The sequence below is a fragment of the Anomaloglossus baeobatrachus genome, chromosome 9 (assembly GCF_048569485.1).
Source record: "Anomaloglossus baeobatrachus isolate aAnoBae1 chromosome 9, aAnoBae1.hap1, whole genome shotgun sequence".
In the NCBI taxonomy this organism is placed as follows: Eukaryota; Metazoa; Chordata; class Amphibia; order Anura; family Aromobatidae; genus Anomaloglossus; species Anomaloglossus baeobatrachus.
The window spans coordinates 208653947-208672720 of record NC_134361.1 but is presented as its reverse complement, the minus strand read 5'-3'; the positions used below and the strand labels follow the sequence as shown (position 1 = coordinate 208672720).

General features: G+C 55.8%; 1 protein-coding gene across 1 annotated transcript in view; it reads right to left on the bottom strand.

Moving 5' to 3' along the window:
- Nucleotides 1-18774, bottom strand: part of DIPK1B (divergent protein kinase domain 1B) — a 97318-nt gene that overhangs the window by 1698 nt on the left and 76846 nt on the right. Inside the window, exons 3-4 of the mRNA XM_075324344.1 lie at nt 614-721; nt 26-202 (exon numbers count right to left, since the gene is read on the bottom strand). Of these exons, the coding sequence (XP_075180459.1) occupies nt 26-202; nt 614-721 (285 nt within the window). The remainder of the gene's footprint in view (nt 1-25; nt 203-613; nt 722-18774) is intronic.

Below are 18774 nucleotides of genomic sequence, written 5' to 3'. Positions count from 1 at the left end.
TAATCCCGGCGCCCTCCATTCTCACCTTCAGGAAGATCAGCAGCATCTCCTTGAATTCGTCCATGGACGTTCCCCTGGTGGGTTTATCAAAGAGGACGAGCTCCCTCCGGGGCGCGGCGTCCGGGTTACTGTCCACCTTTAAGTTCTCCTCCACTCCGCACTTAATGATGACCTCTCGGTCGCTCCACAGCCCCCTGTAGACCTGCAGAAAACAGAGATGTCCCGGTTACTTTGGTGTGGACCGGCTCGACCCCTGCGTGGACCGGCTTCATCTCTACGTGGACCAGCTTCATCTCTACATGGACCGGCTCTATCGCTCGCCCCGACAATTTTCATTGTTTCCTACTGACATTTGTGACTTCTCAACCAATCTGAGAAAACACAAAGGTCTTATTTCCCGGCGTCTGACGACGGCGTCTCCCCCTGAATGTCGCGCTGCAGGATTCTGGTCGCTATCTTCACCTCTGGCAATCTGATCTGTTATTAGCGCTGACATTTTTTTTGCACCGGTCTATACAGCTGTAGTATAATCCGCCGTCCCCAATGCCACACGTACATCCGCCATATAAACCCGCCGGTCGCTAACCTTCCCCTATACATCACGGCGTAATACCTGGTGGGTGGGCGAGGAGGACAGGCACTGATGGAAGACCAGCGTGTGGTCGTCGCATAAGTCTTTGCAGGCCGAACCGGAGATGATCCCCTTCTTGTACTGGTCGCACTGGAAGAAAGATAAACAGAAGTTAGATGGTCTCTGCGTGGCCTGAAGACCCCGACCCTATGCAACCCCCCCCCACACACAGCAGATAGAGAGAGGGTCAATGCATGGCCTGAAGACCCCGACTCTAAGCACCTCCACACACACAACAGATAAAGGGTCTCTACGAGGCCTGAAGACCCTGACTCTATGCACCTCCACAAACAGCAGATAGAGGGTCTCTGCGAGGCCTGAAGATCCCGACTCTATGCACCTCCACACACAGCAGATAGAGGGTCTCTGCGAGGCCTGAAGACACCGACTCTATGCACCCCCACACACACTGCAGATAAAGGGTCTCTGCGAGGCCTGAAGATCCCGACTCTATGCACCTCCACACACAGCAGATAGAGGGTCTCTGCGAGGCCTGAAGACACCGACTCTATGCACCCCCACACACACTGCAGATAAAGGGTCTCTGCGAGGCCTGAAGATCCCGACTCTATGCACCTCCACACACAGCAGATAGAGGGTCTCTGCAAGGCCTGAAGACCCCGACTCTATGCACCTCCACAAAAAGCAGATAGAGGGTCTCTGCATGGCCTGAAGACCCCGACTCTATGCACCTGATACACACAGCAGATAGAGGGTGTCTGCGCGGCCTGAAGACCCCAACTCTATGCTCCTCCACACACGCAACAGATAGAGGGTCTCTGCGTGGCCTGAAGACCCCGACTCCATGCACCTCCACACACACAGCAGATAGAGGGTCTCTGCGTGGCCTGAAGACCCCGACTCTATGCATCTCCACAAACAGCAGATAGAGGGTCTCTGCATGGCCTGAAGACCCCGATACTATGCACCTCCACACACACTGCAGATAGAGGGTCTCTGCATGGCCTGAAAATCCCGACTCTTTGCACCTGGTATGCACAGCAGTTAGAGGGTCTCTGCGTGGCCTGAAGACCCCGACACTATGCACCTCCACACACACTGCAGATAGAGGGTCTCTGCATGGCCTGAAAATCCCAACTCTTTGCACCTGGTATGCACAGCAGTTAGAGGGTCTCTGCGTGGCCTGAAGACCCCGACACTTTGCACCTGGTACACACAGCAGTTAGAGGGTCTCTGCGTTCCCTGAAGACCCCGACTCTAAGCACCCCCATATACACAGCAGATAGAGGATAGCTGCGTGGCCTGAAGACCCTGACTCTTTGCTCCTCCACACACACTGCAGTTAGAGGGTCTCTGCGTGGCCTGAAGACCCCGACTCTATGCACCACCATACACACAGCAGATAGAGGGTCTCTGCGTGGCCTGAAGATCCCGACTCTGTGACGTTCCCATCTTTCTATATTTTGCGCAGTTTCCATTTTCTAATATGGTGGCCGGTGTGGGTGCAGATTCTTGGGGTGTGAATGCGGCTGCTCAGGATTTGGGAAGGAGCGCGCCGTTCTTCCTTGAAGATGGCGGTTGTGCTTTCCTCGCACAGGTAGCGGCGGACGCTCCGGAGCTGAAGCTTCCTAACAGACTTCAATAAATAAATTAGTCCCAGCAGACGCCGGGTCAATACGTTGTTATCAGTCCGTCTTTACCAGTAACCACCGTCTGACAGACGCACAAGTGCCTTAATTAAAACAGAGTGGCAGCGACGCTCACCGCACAATGTCTGCCGCGGCTGCGAGGCACAAAGCCGTTCTCAACAGACTCCACATTAATTGCATTCCCCGAGCCGCTCCAAACTGCGGAAATGTCGGCAGCGTCGTGTCCTCCGGGGAGGGAGTATTCTGCAGGTCAGAGGCAGAGTCTGCACCACCGAGAGAAGCAAGGCGCCTGGAAGCCCCCCACAGACGTGATCCGCTCATAGACCGGACCCCGGTGCAGGCGAGAAGCAGAACGAAAACACCAAACGTTCACTATAAATACATCACCAGATAACATGGGGCGTCATCACCCCACATCAGAGGTATTGGCTGCAGCGCTTCTCCGCAGGCCACCCCTGGTCTGCACACATTACTGGGAAGTGTCAGGAAAGTTGCGATTCCTCTTTAAGAGCAGAAGCCGAGGAGCTGAGGAACAAGGAGCTGAAGAGTGAGGAGTGAGGAGCAGAGGAGTGAGGAACTGAGGAGCCAAGGAATGAGGAACTGAGGAGTAAAGGAGCAAGGAGCCGAAGAGCAAGGAGCTGAGGAACTGAAGAGTGAGGAGCTGAGGAGTGAGGAACTGAGGAGCAAGGAGGTGAGGAGCGAGGTGCTGAGGAGGTGAGGAGCTGAAGAGCCGAGGAGTGAGGTACTGAGGAGCCAAGGAGCTGAGCAGGTGAGGAGCTGAGGAGCAAGGAGGTGAGGAACTGAGGAGCGAGGAGTTGAAGAGCAAGGTGCTGAGGAGTGAGGAACTGAGGAACTGAGGAGCCGCGGAGCGAGGAGCTGAGGAGCAAAGAGGTGAGGAGCAAGGTGCTGAGGAGGTGAGGAGCTGAAGAGCCGAGGAGGTGAGGATTGAGGAGCGAGGAGCTGAGGAGTGAGGAACTGAGGAGCCAAGGTGCTGAGGAGGGGAGGTGTGAGGAGCGAGGAACCGGCTGTATCCCTCCACCACCGACATCTTATCCGCAGCACCAGGGGACAAAGGATTCATTCACTGACACTGGGAACCAGCGGGGAACAAAGGCAACAGCTGGTGAGAGGGGAATCCGGGCAGATCACAGGTCTCAGCTCTGTGACCACAGCGGCACTGGACTACAACTCCCAGCAGCTGCCAACAACCATAGGAGTAGTCGTGATGTGGTGCTCAGTGGGAACAGCTGCATATATACTATCCAACCTGTGGCGTTACATCTACTGCAGAACCACAACTCCCAGCATAACCTGGCCGCCAAAAACTTTCAGGGCATGCTGGAATTTGTAGTTTTGCAATGTTGTGAAGAGCCACAGGTTGGAAACCCCTGACCTAAATCTTGAAATGTTGGGTGAGGACCCCCATTGGAGCAGTGAGCGGATGTCCCCCTCTCGGCAACAGTTGTCTCTTAGAAGCAGATGAAGAACAGCGGCGATGAAAACTCACATTTATGGGGTTTACTTTTGGGGAATTGCAGCTGGAACCATGATTGGGAAGGAAGAGACAGAAAAGGGGAAACATGAAGCGTCTGAGACCCCTGAGCTCCGTGTATGTGGTCAGCGGCCGCAGCGTAATGTGATTAAGGTCTATGAAGCGCAGCAGCTGTCCCGAACGGTGAGGTTTCTGTCCTGATCAGAGCGGCCTCTGTCCCGATCAGCACAGTTACTGTCCCAATCAGCGCAGCCTCTGTCCCGATCAGTGCGGTCTGTCTTTTCCTCCCACCTTTTCCCTCCGTATTTTCCCTCCGTTTTCTCCCTCCCGTCTTTTCCCTCCCATCCTTTCTTTCTGTCTTCTCCCTCCGTGTTTTCCTCCCGACTTTTCTTTTCATCCCGTCTTTTCCCTCCCGTCTTCTTCTCCCTCCCGTCTTCTTCTCCCTCCCGTCTTCTTCTCCCTCCAGTCTTCTTCTCCCTCCAGTCTTCTTCTCCCTCCAGTCTTCTTCTCCCTCCAGTCTTCTTCTCCCTCCAGTCTTCTTCTCCCTCCAGTCTTCTCCCTCCCGTCTTCTCCCTCCAGTCTTCTTCTCCCTCCAGTCTTCTTCTCCCTCCAGTCTTCTTCTCCCTCCAGTCTTCTTCTCCCTCCAGTCTTCTTCTCCCTCCAGTCTTCTTCTCCCTCCAGTCTTCTTCTCCCTCCCGTCTTCTTCTCCCTCCCGTCTTCTTCTCCCTCCCGTCTTCTTCTCCCTCCCGTCTTCTTCTCCCTCCCGTCTTCTTCTCCCTCCAGTCTTCTTCTCCCTCCAGTCTTCTTCTCCCTCCAGTCTTCTTCTCCCTCCAGTCTTTTCATCTCATCTTGACCTTCCCTCTTTTCCTCCCGTCTTTTCTTTCTCTCCTTTATTTCCCTCTTTTCCTTCCGTCCTTTCTTACCCTCTTTTCCTCCTGTCTTTTCTTTTCGTCCATTCATTCCCTCTTTTCCTCCCGTCTTCTCCCTCCCGTCTTCTTCTCCCTCCCGTCTTCTTCTCCCTCCCGTCTTCTTCTCCCTCCCGTCTTTTCATCCCATCTTGACCTTCCCTCTTTTCCTCCAGTCTTTTCTTTCTGTCCTTTATTTCCCTCTTTTCCTTCCTTCTTACCCTCTTTTCCTCCCGTCTTTTCTTTTCGTCCATTCTTTTCCTCCCGTCTTCTCCCTCCCCTCTTTTCTTCCCCTCTTTTCTTTCCGCCTTTTCCTCCCGTCATTTCTTTCCCTCTTTTCCTCTTGTCTTTTTCTCCCGTCTCTTCCTTTCCTCTTTTCCGTCTTGTCCTCCCGTCTTTTCCTTCCCTTTTCCCCCTGTCTTCTCTCTCCTCCCTACTTCTCCTCCCGTCCTTTCTTAGCCTCTTTTCCTTCCATCCTTTCTTCCCCTCTTTTCCTCCCCTCTTTTTCTTCCGCCTTTTCCTCCCCTCTTTTCTTTCCGCCTTTTCCTCCCATCATTTCTTTCCCTCTTTTCTTCGTGTCTCTTCCTTCCCTCTTTTCCGTCTTCTCCTCCCGTCTTTTACTTCCCTTTTCCCGCTCTGTCTTCACTTCCCGTCTTCTCCTCCCATCCTCGCTTAGCCTCTTTTCCTTCCGTCCTTTCTTCCCCTCTTTTCCTCCCCTCTTTTTCTTCCACCTTTTCCTCCTGTCATTTCTTACCCTCTTTTCCTCCCGTCTTTTCTTTCCGTCCTTTCTTTGCCTCTTTTCCTCCCGTCTCTTCCGTCCTCCGTCCTCGGCTCTTCTGCTGCATTGCACAGAGCTGGTTTTCAGAAGGCCGGCTCCTTGTAATGAATATTAATGGCAGAGATCCACTTGTCGGAGCCGCGCGGCTCCCAGAAGACTCACTCTCCGGTATCTCATGCATATACCGCCCGCGTCATCGCGGTTTGCTTTATAGGAGATTTTTGAGTTTTGGTGCAGTAGTAGCACACGGCTGGCGGCTGCTCCGGGGTTGGCATCCTCTGCTGGATGAGACTCGGTGCCATCTGTCCGGGCCTCAGCGTTACGTGGATATTGTCACCATGTAGCGGTATGTGTGACTCTGGCGGCTTTGTCACATACTGTCCGTTTCGGTGCTGCAGCGGATCCCTGGTGGTTCGGATCCGGTCTTGACCTGCGGTTTATACCCCGGTGTGATCCACACACGTAGGCCTTGTTCCCAGGATGCTTTTTTTCTGCACCACAATGTCCACGTTTCCCCTTTTTTTTGCTGCTTTCGATGTGGATTTGCTGCAGAATGTTTCAACACAGTAAAGGTTAATATGAGGCGGTGCCGCCGTTCATGGTGTCGGAGCAGCGCTGCCAAGAACGGTGAGGCTGGCAGAGGCCGTCCGATCGCTCGTTAGCCATTATTGGCCCGGCTCATTAAGGCTGGGGCCACACCGTGACCTGAAGCCTGAGGCGACCACTTTGGACCGTGAACCCAGTGAGGGCGGTGAACGTCCAACCGTCTGGTGCTTCTGGTCGCAGTTCACACGCGGCTTTTCCTGCACAGACTGTAGGGAGTGAGGGATCAGCGAGGCGCAGGTGAAGCCCTCGAGCAGCGGCCGTATGGGGCCTGACAAATATCCGTGGGTGTCGGGGTGAGGGGGCCGCAGTGATGGAGCACGGAGTGGTTTGTGGGGCCCCTGACACCCCGTGGCCACTCCCTACCTCTCTAGCCTCCCATCGCTATGGCAATTACACGATTGCCCTCGCTGAAATCAGCCAGGGTTGATTGCAGCGTCATTATCCAGCCATTCATCCTATACTACACTACGTGCTGTTGTCAAGGGGCAGAGGCTCAGGCGCTCGAATGGTTGGCAGGACGGAGACTCCACTGATTCCCCTCAGGTGCCGTTCACCTCAGAAATCACAGTTACCGGAGCCGAGCCAGCAGCAGGGTCACCGAGACGTCTGCCGGCATCTGACGGCCAATTATAACCGTGCGGGCGAGCGCATACCCATCCATAGATCACCACAGACACTCACCGACAGATGATGGGGGTTATGGTCCCTACAGAAGCAAAATAAACACGGCCCGAACCCGAGGCATTAACACCCTGAGCTACGGGGGCCAAAAACGGGTAAGCGGGGGGAAGCAGGGACAGTGGAGACCCCAGAGAGTAGGGTCCGGGCTGAAAACAGGTGAGCAGGGGGCAACAGGGACTGGGGAGACCCCAGAGAGCAGGGTCCAGGCCGAAAACAGGTGAGCAGGGGGCAACAGGGACTAGGGAGACCCCAGAGAGCAGGGTCCAGGCCGAAAACAGGTGAGCAGGGGGCAACAGGGACTAGGGAGACCCCAGAGAGCAGGGTCCGGGCCGAAAACAGGTGAGTAGGGGCAACAGGGACCAAGGAGACCCCAGAGAGCAGGGTCCGTGCCGAAAACAGGTGAGTAGGGGGCAACAGGGACTGGGGAGACCCCAGAGAGCAGGGTCTGGGCCGAAAACAGGTGAGTAGGGGGCAAGAGGGACTGGGGAGACCCCAGAGAGCAGGGTCTGGGCTGAAAACAGGTGAGCAGGGGGCAACAGGAACCGACGAGACCCCAGAGAGCAGGGTCTGGGCCGAAAACAGATGAGCAGGGGGCAACAGGGACTGGGGAGACCCCAGAGAGCAGGGTCCGGGCCGAAAACAGGTGGGCAGGGGGCAACAGGGACCAAGGAGACCCCAGAGAGCAGAGTCCGGGCCGAAAACGGGCGAGTGGGGGGCAGCAGGGACCGAGGAGACCCCAAAGAGCAGGGTCTGGGCCGAAAACAGGTGAGTAGGGGGCAACAGGGACCGACGAGACCCCAGAAAGCAGGGTCTGGGCCGAAAACAGGTGAGCAGGGGGCAACAGGGACTGGGGAGACCCCAGAGAGCAGGGTCCGGGCCGAAAACAGGTGGGCAGGAGGCAACAGGGACCAAGGAGACCCCAGAGAGCAGAGTCCGGGCCGAAAACGGGCGAGCGGGGGGCAGCAGGGACCGAGGAGACCCCAAAGAGCAGGGTCTGGGCCAAAAACAGATGAGCAGGAGACAGCTGGGACCGGGGAGACCCCAGAGACCAGGGTCCGGGCTGAAAACGGGCTAGCGGGGGGCAGCAGGGATCGGGGAGACCCCAGAGAGCAGGGTCTGGGCCTAGAATGTGGCCACGATGCGGTGAGGAATGGAGTACTGGGGATACATCACAGATGAGATACACAGCTCAGCAGGGGGTACCACACAGGACGGGATTAGATACACACCTCAGCAGACAGTATCACACAGGGGAGGATTAGATACACAGCTCAGCAGGGGTTACCACACAGGATGGGATTAGATACACGGCTCAGCAGACAGTATCACACATGAGAGAATTAGATACACAGCTCAGCACATGGTACCACACATTACGGGATCAGATACACGGCTCAGCAGAGGGTACCACACAGGACAGGATCAGATATACATCTGAGCACAGGGTACAACACAGGACAGGATCAGATACACAGCTCAGCACAGGGTACCACACAGGATGGGATTAAATACACGGCTACGTAGAGGGTACTACACAGGATGGGATCAGATACACGGTTCACCAGAGGGTACAACACAGGATGGGATCAGATACACGGTTCAGCACAGGGTACAACACAGGATGGGATCAGATACACGGTTCACCAGAGGGTACAACACAGGATGGGATCAGATACACGGTTCAGCACAGGGTACCACACAGGACGGGATCAGATACACAGCTCAGCACAGGGTACAACACAGGGTGGGATTAGATACACGGCTAAGTAGAGGGTACCACACAGGACAGGATCAGATTCATGGTTCAGCACAGGGTACCACACAGGATGGGATCAGATGCACAGCTCAGCAAAGTGTACCACACAGGACCGGATTAGATACACAGCTCAGCAAAGGGTACCACACAGGACAGGATCAGATTCATGGCTCAGCAGACAGTTTCACACAGGACGGGATTAGATACACGGCTCAGTAGAGTGTACCGCACAGGATGGGATCAGATACATGGCCCAGTAGACAGTATCACAAAAGATAAGATTAGATACCTGAGAGTAGCAAACAGTATCACACGATTGGATACAGGAGCTCAGCACCGCCGTGTATCCTGTGTGATACTGTTGCCCGCTCTGACCTGATCTGTTGGTCGTATGTAATAATCTCTCATTAATATCCCGTATACCGGAAGCAGGAGCCCGGTCACTGGGAGACGGATCTGTGAGCGAAAGAACCGGCCTCACCTAACGAGGAAACAACCGAATCTGTTCTCATTGCTGCATCCATCACCGACAGATCACCGAATACTGCAACCACGCCGCGGATTACACACCGCGGGCGACATCCCCGGGTCCAAAGATATCCACACACCCTGCCCCCAGATAGTAATGTCTGTACACAGTGACTGCACCAGCAGAATAGTGAGTGCAGCTCTGGAGTATAATACTGGAGGTAACTCGGGATTAGTAATGTAATGTATGTACACAGTGACTGCACCAGCAGAATAATGAGTGCAGCTCTGGAGTATAATACAGGAGGTAACTCAGGATCAGTGATGTATGTACACAGTGTCTCACCAGCAGAATAGTGAGTGCAGCTCTGGAGTATAATACAGGAGGTAACTCAGGATCAGTAATGTATGTACACAGTGACTGCACCAGCAGAATAGTGAGTGCAGCTCTGGTGTATAATACAGGAGGTAACTCAGGATCAGTAATGTATGTACACAGTGACTGCACCAGCAGAATAGTGACTGCAGCTCTGAAGTATAATACAGGAGGTAGCTCAGGATCAGTAATGTAATGTATGTACACAGTGACTGCACCAGCAGAATAGTGAGTGCAGCTCTGGAGGATAATACAGGAGGTAACTCAGGATCAGTAATGTATGTACACAGAGACTGCACCAGCAGAATAGTGAGTGCAGCTCTGGAGTATAATGCAGGAGGTAACTCAGGATCAGTAATGTAATGTATGTACACAGTGAAAAGTGGAACAACAGTTTGAGTGAGAGAAATGTTGGGTCAGTGGAGCAGTTTATGAGAGCAATTAGAGCATGGATATCAGAAGTCTCCGTCTTGCAGCTTCGGGGCATTGCTGGAGTTACTAGATGTGTAACTTCATTTTTTTCTTCTCCAGGATCCAGGGGTGCAGATATCATTTTTCCCACCATAGATCCCCGGGTGGTGTGATGGCGGTGGATCCTCTGGAGTGCGGTAAGTGGCTGCCTGGTTTTTGTGAGGATCGGCCGCAGGTGGTCGCCAGGTGCAGCTCCAGAGCAGTCCCCGGACCTGAAGCAGCAGAGCCAGATACAGGGTCCGGAGGGCACAGGCCGTGGTCAGACAGTCCGAGGATCAGAGTATGGAGCCGGAGTCAGGAGAGGAGACTTCAGGGTACATGTGTAGACCAGGCGGGTCACAAGAGGAATCCAACCAGAGAGCGCAGAAGACACTGACTGATCCTGAGCCCCGGTGTGAGGGGGAGCTGCCCAATATACCAGTGAGTACGGGCCGCACACGTCACCGGCGGAAGCTTCCGGAAACCCTCCACCTGCTCCAGCTCATTACCACTACTGATCTGGTCATCTGGATCTGACAGTCAGGATATTGGGAAAGTTGGGTGACAACCTCTGAGAGGCTAATTTAGGGTCACACTGGTTGTCACTTACGATTTCCAGAAATGGCTGAAAAGAACATGTAGAAATGTGACCAGAGACGACGCGGGGATGACAGGAAATCCTCCCAGAGGTGACGATGGTGCCCGGTGTGACCCGTCCTCTGGATTTACACCTCTCCTCACACACGATCCGCGCCGGGAGCCGTCACCAAAACCCAAGAACTAGGGCGAAGAGTAATGAAATCCAGAAGAGAGTGGCCATCATTACACAAAGAGTGGGAGAAACACGTGTGATCTGATCCCAAGGCCGGAGATGTACCGGTCCTCTCTGCCCCCGCAGCCCAGTCCTCTCTTCCCCCGCAGCCCAGTCCTCTCTGCCCCCGCAGACCAGTCCTCTCTGCCCCCGCAGACCAGTCCTCTCTGCCCCCGCAGACCAGTCCTCTCTGCCCCCGCAGACCAGTCCTCTCTGCCCCCGCAGCCCAGTCCTCTCTGCCCCCGCAGCCCAGTCCTCTCTGCCCCCGCAGCCCAGTCCTCTCTGCCCCCGCAGCCCAGTCCTCTCTAACCACGCAGCCCAGTCCTCCCTGTCCCCGCAGCCCAGTCCTCTCTGCCCCCGCAGCCCAGTCCTCACTGCCCCTGCAGCGCCATACTCTCTTCCCCCGTAGCGCAGTCCTCTCTGCCCCTGCAGCGCCATCCTCTCTTCCCCCGCAGCGCAGTCCTCTCTGCCCCTGCAGCGCCATCCTCTCTAACCCCGCAGCGCAGTCCTCTCTGCCCCTGCAGCGCCATCCTCTCTAACCCCGCAGCACAGTCCTCTCTGCCCCTGCAGCGCCATCCTCTCTAACCCCGCAGCGCAGTACTCTCTGCCCCTGCAGCGCCATCCTCTCTAACCCCGCAGTGCAGTCCTCTCTGCCCCTGCAGCGCCATCCTCTCTAACCCCGCAGCGCAGTCCTCTCTGCCCCTGCAGCGCCATCCTCTCTAACCCCGCAGCGCAGTCCTCTCTGCCCCCGCAGCGCCATCCTCTCTAACCCCGCAGCGCCGTCCTTTCTGCCCCCGCAGCGCCGTCCTCCCTGGCCCCGCAGCGCCGTCCTCCCTGGCCCCGCAGCGCCGTCCTCTCTGGCCCCGCAGCCCCATTTTCTCTGCCCCCGCAGCGCCGTCCTCTCTGGCCCCGCAGCCCCATTTTCTCTGCCCCCGCAGCCCCGTTTTCTCTGCCCCCGCAGTGCCATCCTCTCTAACCACGCAGCGCCGTCCTCTCTAACTCCGCAGCGTTGTCCTCTCTGCCCCCGCAGCCAAGTCCTCCCTGTCCCCGCAGCCCAGTCCTCCCTGTCCCCGAACCGCAGTCCTCCCTGTCCCCGCAGACCAGTACTCCCTGTCCCCGCAGACCAGTACTCCCTGTCCCTGAAGAGCGCCGTCCTCTCTGCCCCCGCAGCGCAGTCCTCTCTGGCCCCGCAGCCCCGTTTTCTCTGCCCCCGCAGTGCCATCCTCTCTAACCACGCAGCGCCGTCCTCTCTGCCCCTGCAGCCCAGTCCTCTCTGCCCCCGCAGCCCAGTCCTCCTTGGCCCCGAAGCGCAGTCCTCTCTGCCCCCGCAGCGCCGTCCTCTCTGCCCCCGCAGCGCCGTCCTCTCTGCCCCCGCAGCGCCGTCCTCTCTGCCCCCGCAGAGCCGTCTTCTCTGCCTCCGCAGAGCCGTCTTCTCTGCCCCCGCAGCGCCGTCTTCTCTGCCCCCGCAGCGCCGTCTTCTCTGCCCCCGCAGCGGAGACACCCTAATAATCTGCTGTATGGGGCGCAGAGAAAACTACATCGCCCACGGCAGAGCCTGTTCACTACAAAGTCTAGTCACCAGCAGGAGGCAAATGGCAGGGGCAAGGTTCAGGAAGCTGATAGGAAAACAGCAGAATTGTGAATGCAGCTCTGGAAGTGACTGGGTATTAGACGCGACATGAATGCAGCTCTGGAGGTGTCCGGGTATTTGGTGTGATGTAGGAGCAATCCTCTGAGTGCATCTCTGGGTGTTTCTAGATGTTGTTTCCCACAACAGTATGGAGCTTTAACACAAGGCCACAGTTGAGCTTTTCAGTCATTTTATTGTTGCCATGAATTACTTGACCCACCCAGTCCACTAGTAAATGGTGCCAGAGACGCTGCGGGGGGGAAAACAGTGAGGGCAAGACGCTGCGGGGAGAGACGCTGCGGGGAGAGACGCTGCGGGGGGGAGATGTTGCGAGGGGGAGATACTGCGGGGGGAAAGCGCTGCGGGGGGGAGACGCTGCGGGGGGGAGACGCTGTGGGGGGGGGGATGCTGCGGGGGGACGCTGCGGAGGAAGGTAATGCGGGGGGACACTGCAGGGAGAGACACTGTGGAGGGAGACGCTGCGAGGGGAGACGTTGCGGGGGGAGAGGCTGCGGGGGGGACGCTGTGGGGGAAGGTAATGCGGAGGGGAGACGCTGTGGGGAGAGACGCTGCGAGGGGAGGGAGACGCTGTGGGGGAGGGAGACGCTACAGGGGGGAGACGCTGTGGGGAGGAGACGTTGCGATGGGAGGGAGACGCTGTGGGGAGGAGATGCTGCGAGGGGAGGGAGACGCTGTGGGGGAGGGAGACGCTACAGGGGGGAGACGCTGTGGGGAGGAGACGTTGCGATGGGAGGGAGACGCTGTGGGGAGGAGATGCTGCGAGGGGAGGGAGACGCTGTGGAGGGAGACGCTGTGGGGGGAGACGCTGTGGGAGGAGACGCTGTGGGGGGAAGGAGACGCTGTGGGGGGAGATGCTGCGGGGAGGAAACGCTGTGGGGGGAGGGAGACGCTGCGAGGGGAGACGCTGCGGGGGGGGGGGGGATTTTACCGTTATGTTCCCACTCATTCTCTTTAATGACGCTTCTCTATAATGCGATTTTTGGGCCGGACGCTGTAAATTCTGAGCGGATTTTTCTCTGCATCAGAATTTGGGAAATTACAGAACAATCTTTTCCCCCTAATGAAGCTGCATTCGCTCTCGCACTTTATCCTGCTCTGGATACAACGCCTACTTTTTTTTCCCTTACAATTTAATTGGTGGTTGCTATGACGACCAGGGAATTATTTATCCTGGAGGTTCCGAGTTTCAAGTACTTGTAGCGAGGAAAACTGTCTTAAAGGGGCCAATCTGCCGGAGAGATGGAGGGTCCGGGAATCGGCCTCATCCTCTGCAGCTAAAGCAACACAGCAGAGCGAGCGCAGTACAGAAATCCGCCAGCAGGGGGCACCAGAGGGACGTGGGGTAACAGCGTGGCGGCACTGTACATTCAGGATTAGGGCAGGGTCCGGGGAGACGGATGGTGCCCATAAACAAGCATTTATTCGTACACCCCCATCTCCCCGGGGCAGGAGAGGTGGCAGTAATGGCGGCATTACTGATTGTCACTCGGGGCGGTATCCGCTCACAGACACTTGGACTTCTATTTTCTGGGGATTTGGAGATTTGGGGGGTGCTCTGTAATGTTCAGCCGTCGCCCTGCGGTAGAATCCGCCGGATGTTTTTCATGCGGCACAATAGCGGCTCCGGGATTTGCTGGGAATCATCTGGAAGAGGATGAATCCATTAATTTAAATTAATCTTCAGATTATCGTCAGCGGCGACAACTTATTATATCTGTGTCAGATAAAGGACGCCCTTCAGCGATACAACGATCTACATCCTAAACATCAGGCCCCCTCCGCTCACAGACAGCCCACTCCACATTCACATACGTCCCCCCCTCCATCCGCAGACCCCCCCCCTCCTCTCACAGACATCACCCCTCCGCTCCGCTCGCAGATGTCCCCCCCCTCCGCTCACAGACAGCCCACTCCACATTCGCATACGTCCCCCCTCCATCCGCAGACCCCCCCCCTCCTCTCACAGACATCCCCCTCCGCTCCGCTCGCAGATGTCCCCCCCCTCCGCTCACAGACAGCCCACTCCACATTCGCATACGTCCCCCCTCCATCCGCAGACCCCCCCCCCTCCGCTCCGCTCGCAGATGTCCCCCCCCTCCGCTCACAGACAGCCCACTCCACATTCGCATACGTCCCCCCTCCTCTCACAGACGTCCCCCCCCTCCGCTTGCATACATCCCCCCCTCCGCTCACATACATCCCCTCTCCACCCGCAGACACCCCCCCTCCGCTCTCAGACGTCCCCCCTCCGCTCTCAGACATCCCCCCTCCGCTCTCAGACATCCCCCCTCCGCTCTCAGACATCCCCCCTCCGCTCTCAGACGTCCCCCCTCCGCTCTCAGACGTCCCCCCTCCGCTCTCAGAGGTCCCCCCCTTCACTGACGTCCCCCCTCCGCTCTCAGACGTCCCCCCCTTCCACTCGCAGACGTCCCCCTCTGCTCGCATATGTTCCCCCTCTGCTCGCATATGCCCCCCCCTCTGCTCGCATATGTCCCCCCTTCCACTAGCAGACATCCCCCCTCATCTCGCATACACTCCCCCCCCTCGCGCATACCTTTCCCCCTCGACTTGCATACGTTTCCCCCTCCACTCGCAAATTCCTCCCTCCACTCAAAGACGTCCCCCCCTCTGCTCGCATACATCCCCTCCTCTGCTCGCATATGTCCCCCCTTCCGCTAGCAGACATCCCCCCCCTCCTCTCGCATACATCCCCCCTCAGCTCGCATCCGCCCCCCTTCGCTCGCAGACATCGCCCCCCCTCCTGCTTGCATACGTCCCCCCTCCCCATCCTCCTGAGAGACTACTTTGGCCGAGCCTCAACGCATTGGAGCTAAAACAAATTAAACCCTTGTAGAAAGTGCTGCACTAATCACGGTAAATCAGGCTTTGTGCTTCTGCAATTACTCCGGAGCTGAAGGAAGAGAAATCAGCGGTGTCGGAGCGCAGGAGCGTCTGTGCCGCATCCGCCGGCCACTGATGAAGCTTCACAGGTGTCGCCAACATCAGCCGGCGCGGTTAACACAATGTGGTCCTGGCAGATTTTACAGCACAGTGTTATGTGTGGTCTTATGTATCTGCAGCATCTTATATCTGCGGGGGGAGATGGGATAAACCCCCCCCCCACAGACTAATGTCGGCCGACACCGACAGGTGCCACCAGCAACCTAATGTGTACGAGGCCCTGACAGATGATTGTCGGGGAAATAAGGGCCCGTCTGATACTGGACTGCGGCTCCTCTTGTTCTGCCCGAGATAAGCCACCACCATATATATATATATATATACTAGAAGGTGGCCCAATTCTAACGCATCGGGTATTCTAGAATTTATTGTGTAGTTAATGTATGATTTGTGTTTATATATATATATAGATAGATAGATAGATAGATAGATAGATAGATAGATAGATAGATAGATAGATAGATAGATAGATAGATAGATAGATATATAGATAGATAGATATATATAGATGATGTTGTGTGCAGTTGCCAAGTATTTGTGTAGGGCGCCGTACATGTTCTGGGTGTGGGGGTGTGTGAGAGCGGTGTTGTTTGTGTGTTGCGTTGTGTGTGTTGCGTTGTGTCTGCAGCGTTGTGTGTGTGCGGTTTGTGTGGGTGTGTGTGTGTGGGGGGGGGTGCGTGTGTGTGTTTTGGGGGAGGTATGTTTTGTGTAGTGTGTGTGTTGGAGGAGTAGTCCTGGGGGCAGAGGAGGATAATAGTAAGAGTAGTCCTGGGGGGAGAGGAGTATAATAGAAGGAGTAGTCCTGGGGGGAGAGGAGTATAATAGAAGGAGTAGTCCTGGGGGGAGAGGAGTATAATAGGAGGAGTAGTCCTGGGGGGAGAGGAGTATAATAGGAGGAGGAGTCCTGGGGGGAGAGGAGTATAATAGAAGGAGTAGTCCTGGGGGGAGAGGAGTATAATAGAAGGAGTAGTCCTGGGGGGAGAGGAGTATAATAGGAGGAGTAGTCCTGGGGGGAGAGGAGTATAATAGGAGGAGGAGTCCTGGGGGGAGAGGAGTATAATAGAAGGAGTAGTCCTGGGGGGAGAGGAGTATAATAGGAGGAGTAGTCCTGGGGGGAGAGGAGTATAATAGGAGGAGTAGTCCTGGGGGGAGAGGAGTATAATAGAAGGAGTAGTCCTGGGGGGAGAGGAGGATAATAGTAAGAGTAGTCCTGGGGGCAGAGGAGGATAATAGGAGGAGTAGTCCTGGGGGGAGAGGAGTATAATAGTAAGAGTAGTCCTGGGGGCAGAGGAGTATAATAGTAAGAGTAGTCCTGGGGGGAGAGGAGTATAATAGTAAGAGTAGTCCTGGGGGCAGAGGAGGATAATAGAAGGAGTAGTCCTGGGGGAGAGGAGTATAATAGAAGGAGTAGTCCTGGGGGGAGAGGAGTATAATAGGAGGAGTAGTCCTGGGGGGAGAGGAGTATAATAGGAGGAGGAGTCCTGGGGGGAGAGGAGTATAATAGGAGGAGTAGTCCTGGGGGGAGAGGAGTATAATAGGAGGAGTAGTCCTGGGGGGAGAGGAGTATAATAGGAGGAGTAGTCCTGGGGGGAGAGGAGTATAATAGGAGGAGTAGTCCTGGGGAGAGAGGAGTATAATAGGAGGAGTAGTCCTGGGGGAAGAGGAGGAAAATAGAAGGAGTAGTCCTGGGGGGAGAGGAGGAGGAGTAGTCCTGGGGGGAGAGGAGTATAATAGGAGGAGTAGTCCTGGGGGGGAGAGGAGTATAAATAGGTGGAGTAGTCCTGGGGGGGAGGTGCATAGGTGCCCAATGTGTGCGGGGGGCGTGGCCGAGCGGGCAAAGTGTGTGGGGGGGGCATGGCCGAGCGGCCAATGCGACAGTTGTCACTGTAATGACGTCATTTTGGAGCAAGACAGACAGACAGAATAAGGCAATTATATATATAGATAGATACTCGTATATATGCACACATATATAAATACACACACCATAATGGTGCCCAGGATGAGGGAAATATATACCAGGGAGTTATATACACTGACAAGTAAAAGGGTGACAATGTTATTGTACATAGTGTTTGTATTAGGCTAAGATCGCACGGCGAGTAAAATGGAACGAGTGGAATGTGATAAAAGAAATCACATTCCACCCGGATCCCTGTGACTCTATGGGGCCGCTCCCGTGAGTGATTTTTTTTCTCAGCCCTAATCGGACAGAGAAAACAGTCGCAGCATGCTGCGAGTTGAATCCGATTTATTTTCTCTCGTACCCATAAGTCTATGGCTGTGAGAGAAACATTCCCCTGCACTCGGATGACACCGGAGTGCAGTGCGATACACGTGTCAGCTGATAATGGAGGAGATAGGAGATTACTCCCTCCCTCTCGTCCGCGGCCGTGCTGCGATCGCAGGATCACATCACAGTGGTATGACCCTCCGCTTACACTCCAGAAGAGCGGGAGACGAGTGTCATGTGATGCCTCGCTGTAGTGCCCAGGTGGCCCCTCCTTACTGCCCAATAAGCGGGGGAAACCAATAGGTCTTTATAGGATTTAGACCTCTACAAGGTCTCATACATAGGACCAGCAGAGGACGACCCAAGTCCAGATCCATCAGATTAGGTCACTGGACCCTGCGTATGGGGGAGTTGGGTGAGAGATTGATCGGCAGGAGCAGTGTTCGCAGACAGCTGTGTGTACGGGGGCTCATAAGACGCAGAACGAGGGGCTGTCGTCTTTGGGATGACCGATCTGCCTTTGCTCTCCCGGCTGACATTCGGACGATTTCCAGGCGGTAATGTGATTATACGAGCCGCCGATGCGCGTTCCCATTAGACTCCGGCGCCGAGGCTTCACCGGTGACCAGCGATGAAGACACCGTGATTGTAAAGTCACCTTGAAGGCGGCATTATTCAATGGGTCGCTGCCCGGGCAGATTACACGCCAACGACAAAGATGACTTGTGGCATAAAGGCCCCCCGCTGTGTCCCCTCACCACGAGGGTCCGTGCATGCTGGGAGTTGTGGTTTCACCGCGGCTGGAGACCGGTTACAGACCACCCCAAGTCCATGTGTCCCCACCGGACGAAAGACCCTAATCTTGATCAAACCCCCGCAGACAGCGGTGACTGATTGTTACGCTTCAGCCTCAGCATATATGAGAGCTGATGCGGTCCATGTGCCCCCCCCCATGTATATACTCAGTATTCCCCTCGCAGCCTCCAGTAGGAGACGTCTCTAATGAAGGCCCTGGCCTTGGCGCTGTTCTGAGGGTCCTCGGCTTTGTCTAACCCCCGGCTACTAACATTGCTGTTTGATTAGAGAATATAATGTGGGCAGAATATCAATCAGCTGCAGGATGGTGGGGGTGATGATGATGATGAGGAATCCGCCTCCCCCTCCCCACACCTGCCAGGTCCGAGTCTCCTCCGCGGCGGCCAGACGTATTGTCCTGCAGACGCTGAGCTCATTACCGCCGCGGAGTGACAGCTCGGATGGCGGCACGAAAACTCGGAGAAAGTAATAATTACCACCGGGGCATCTCAAGTGTCAGAAACCGGACTCCTCCGCACAAAAGCTCAAAGAGGAGGGAATATCTCTGCT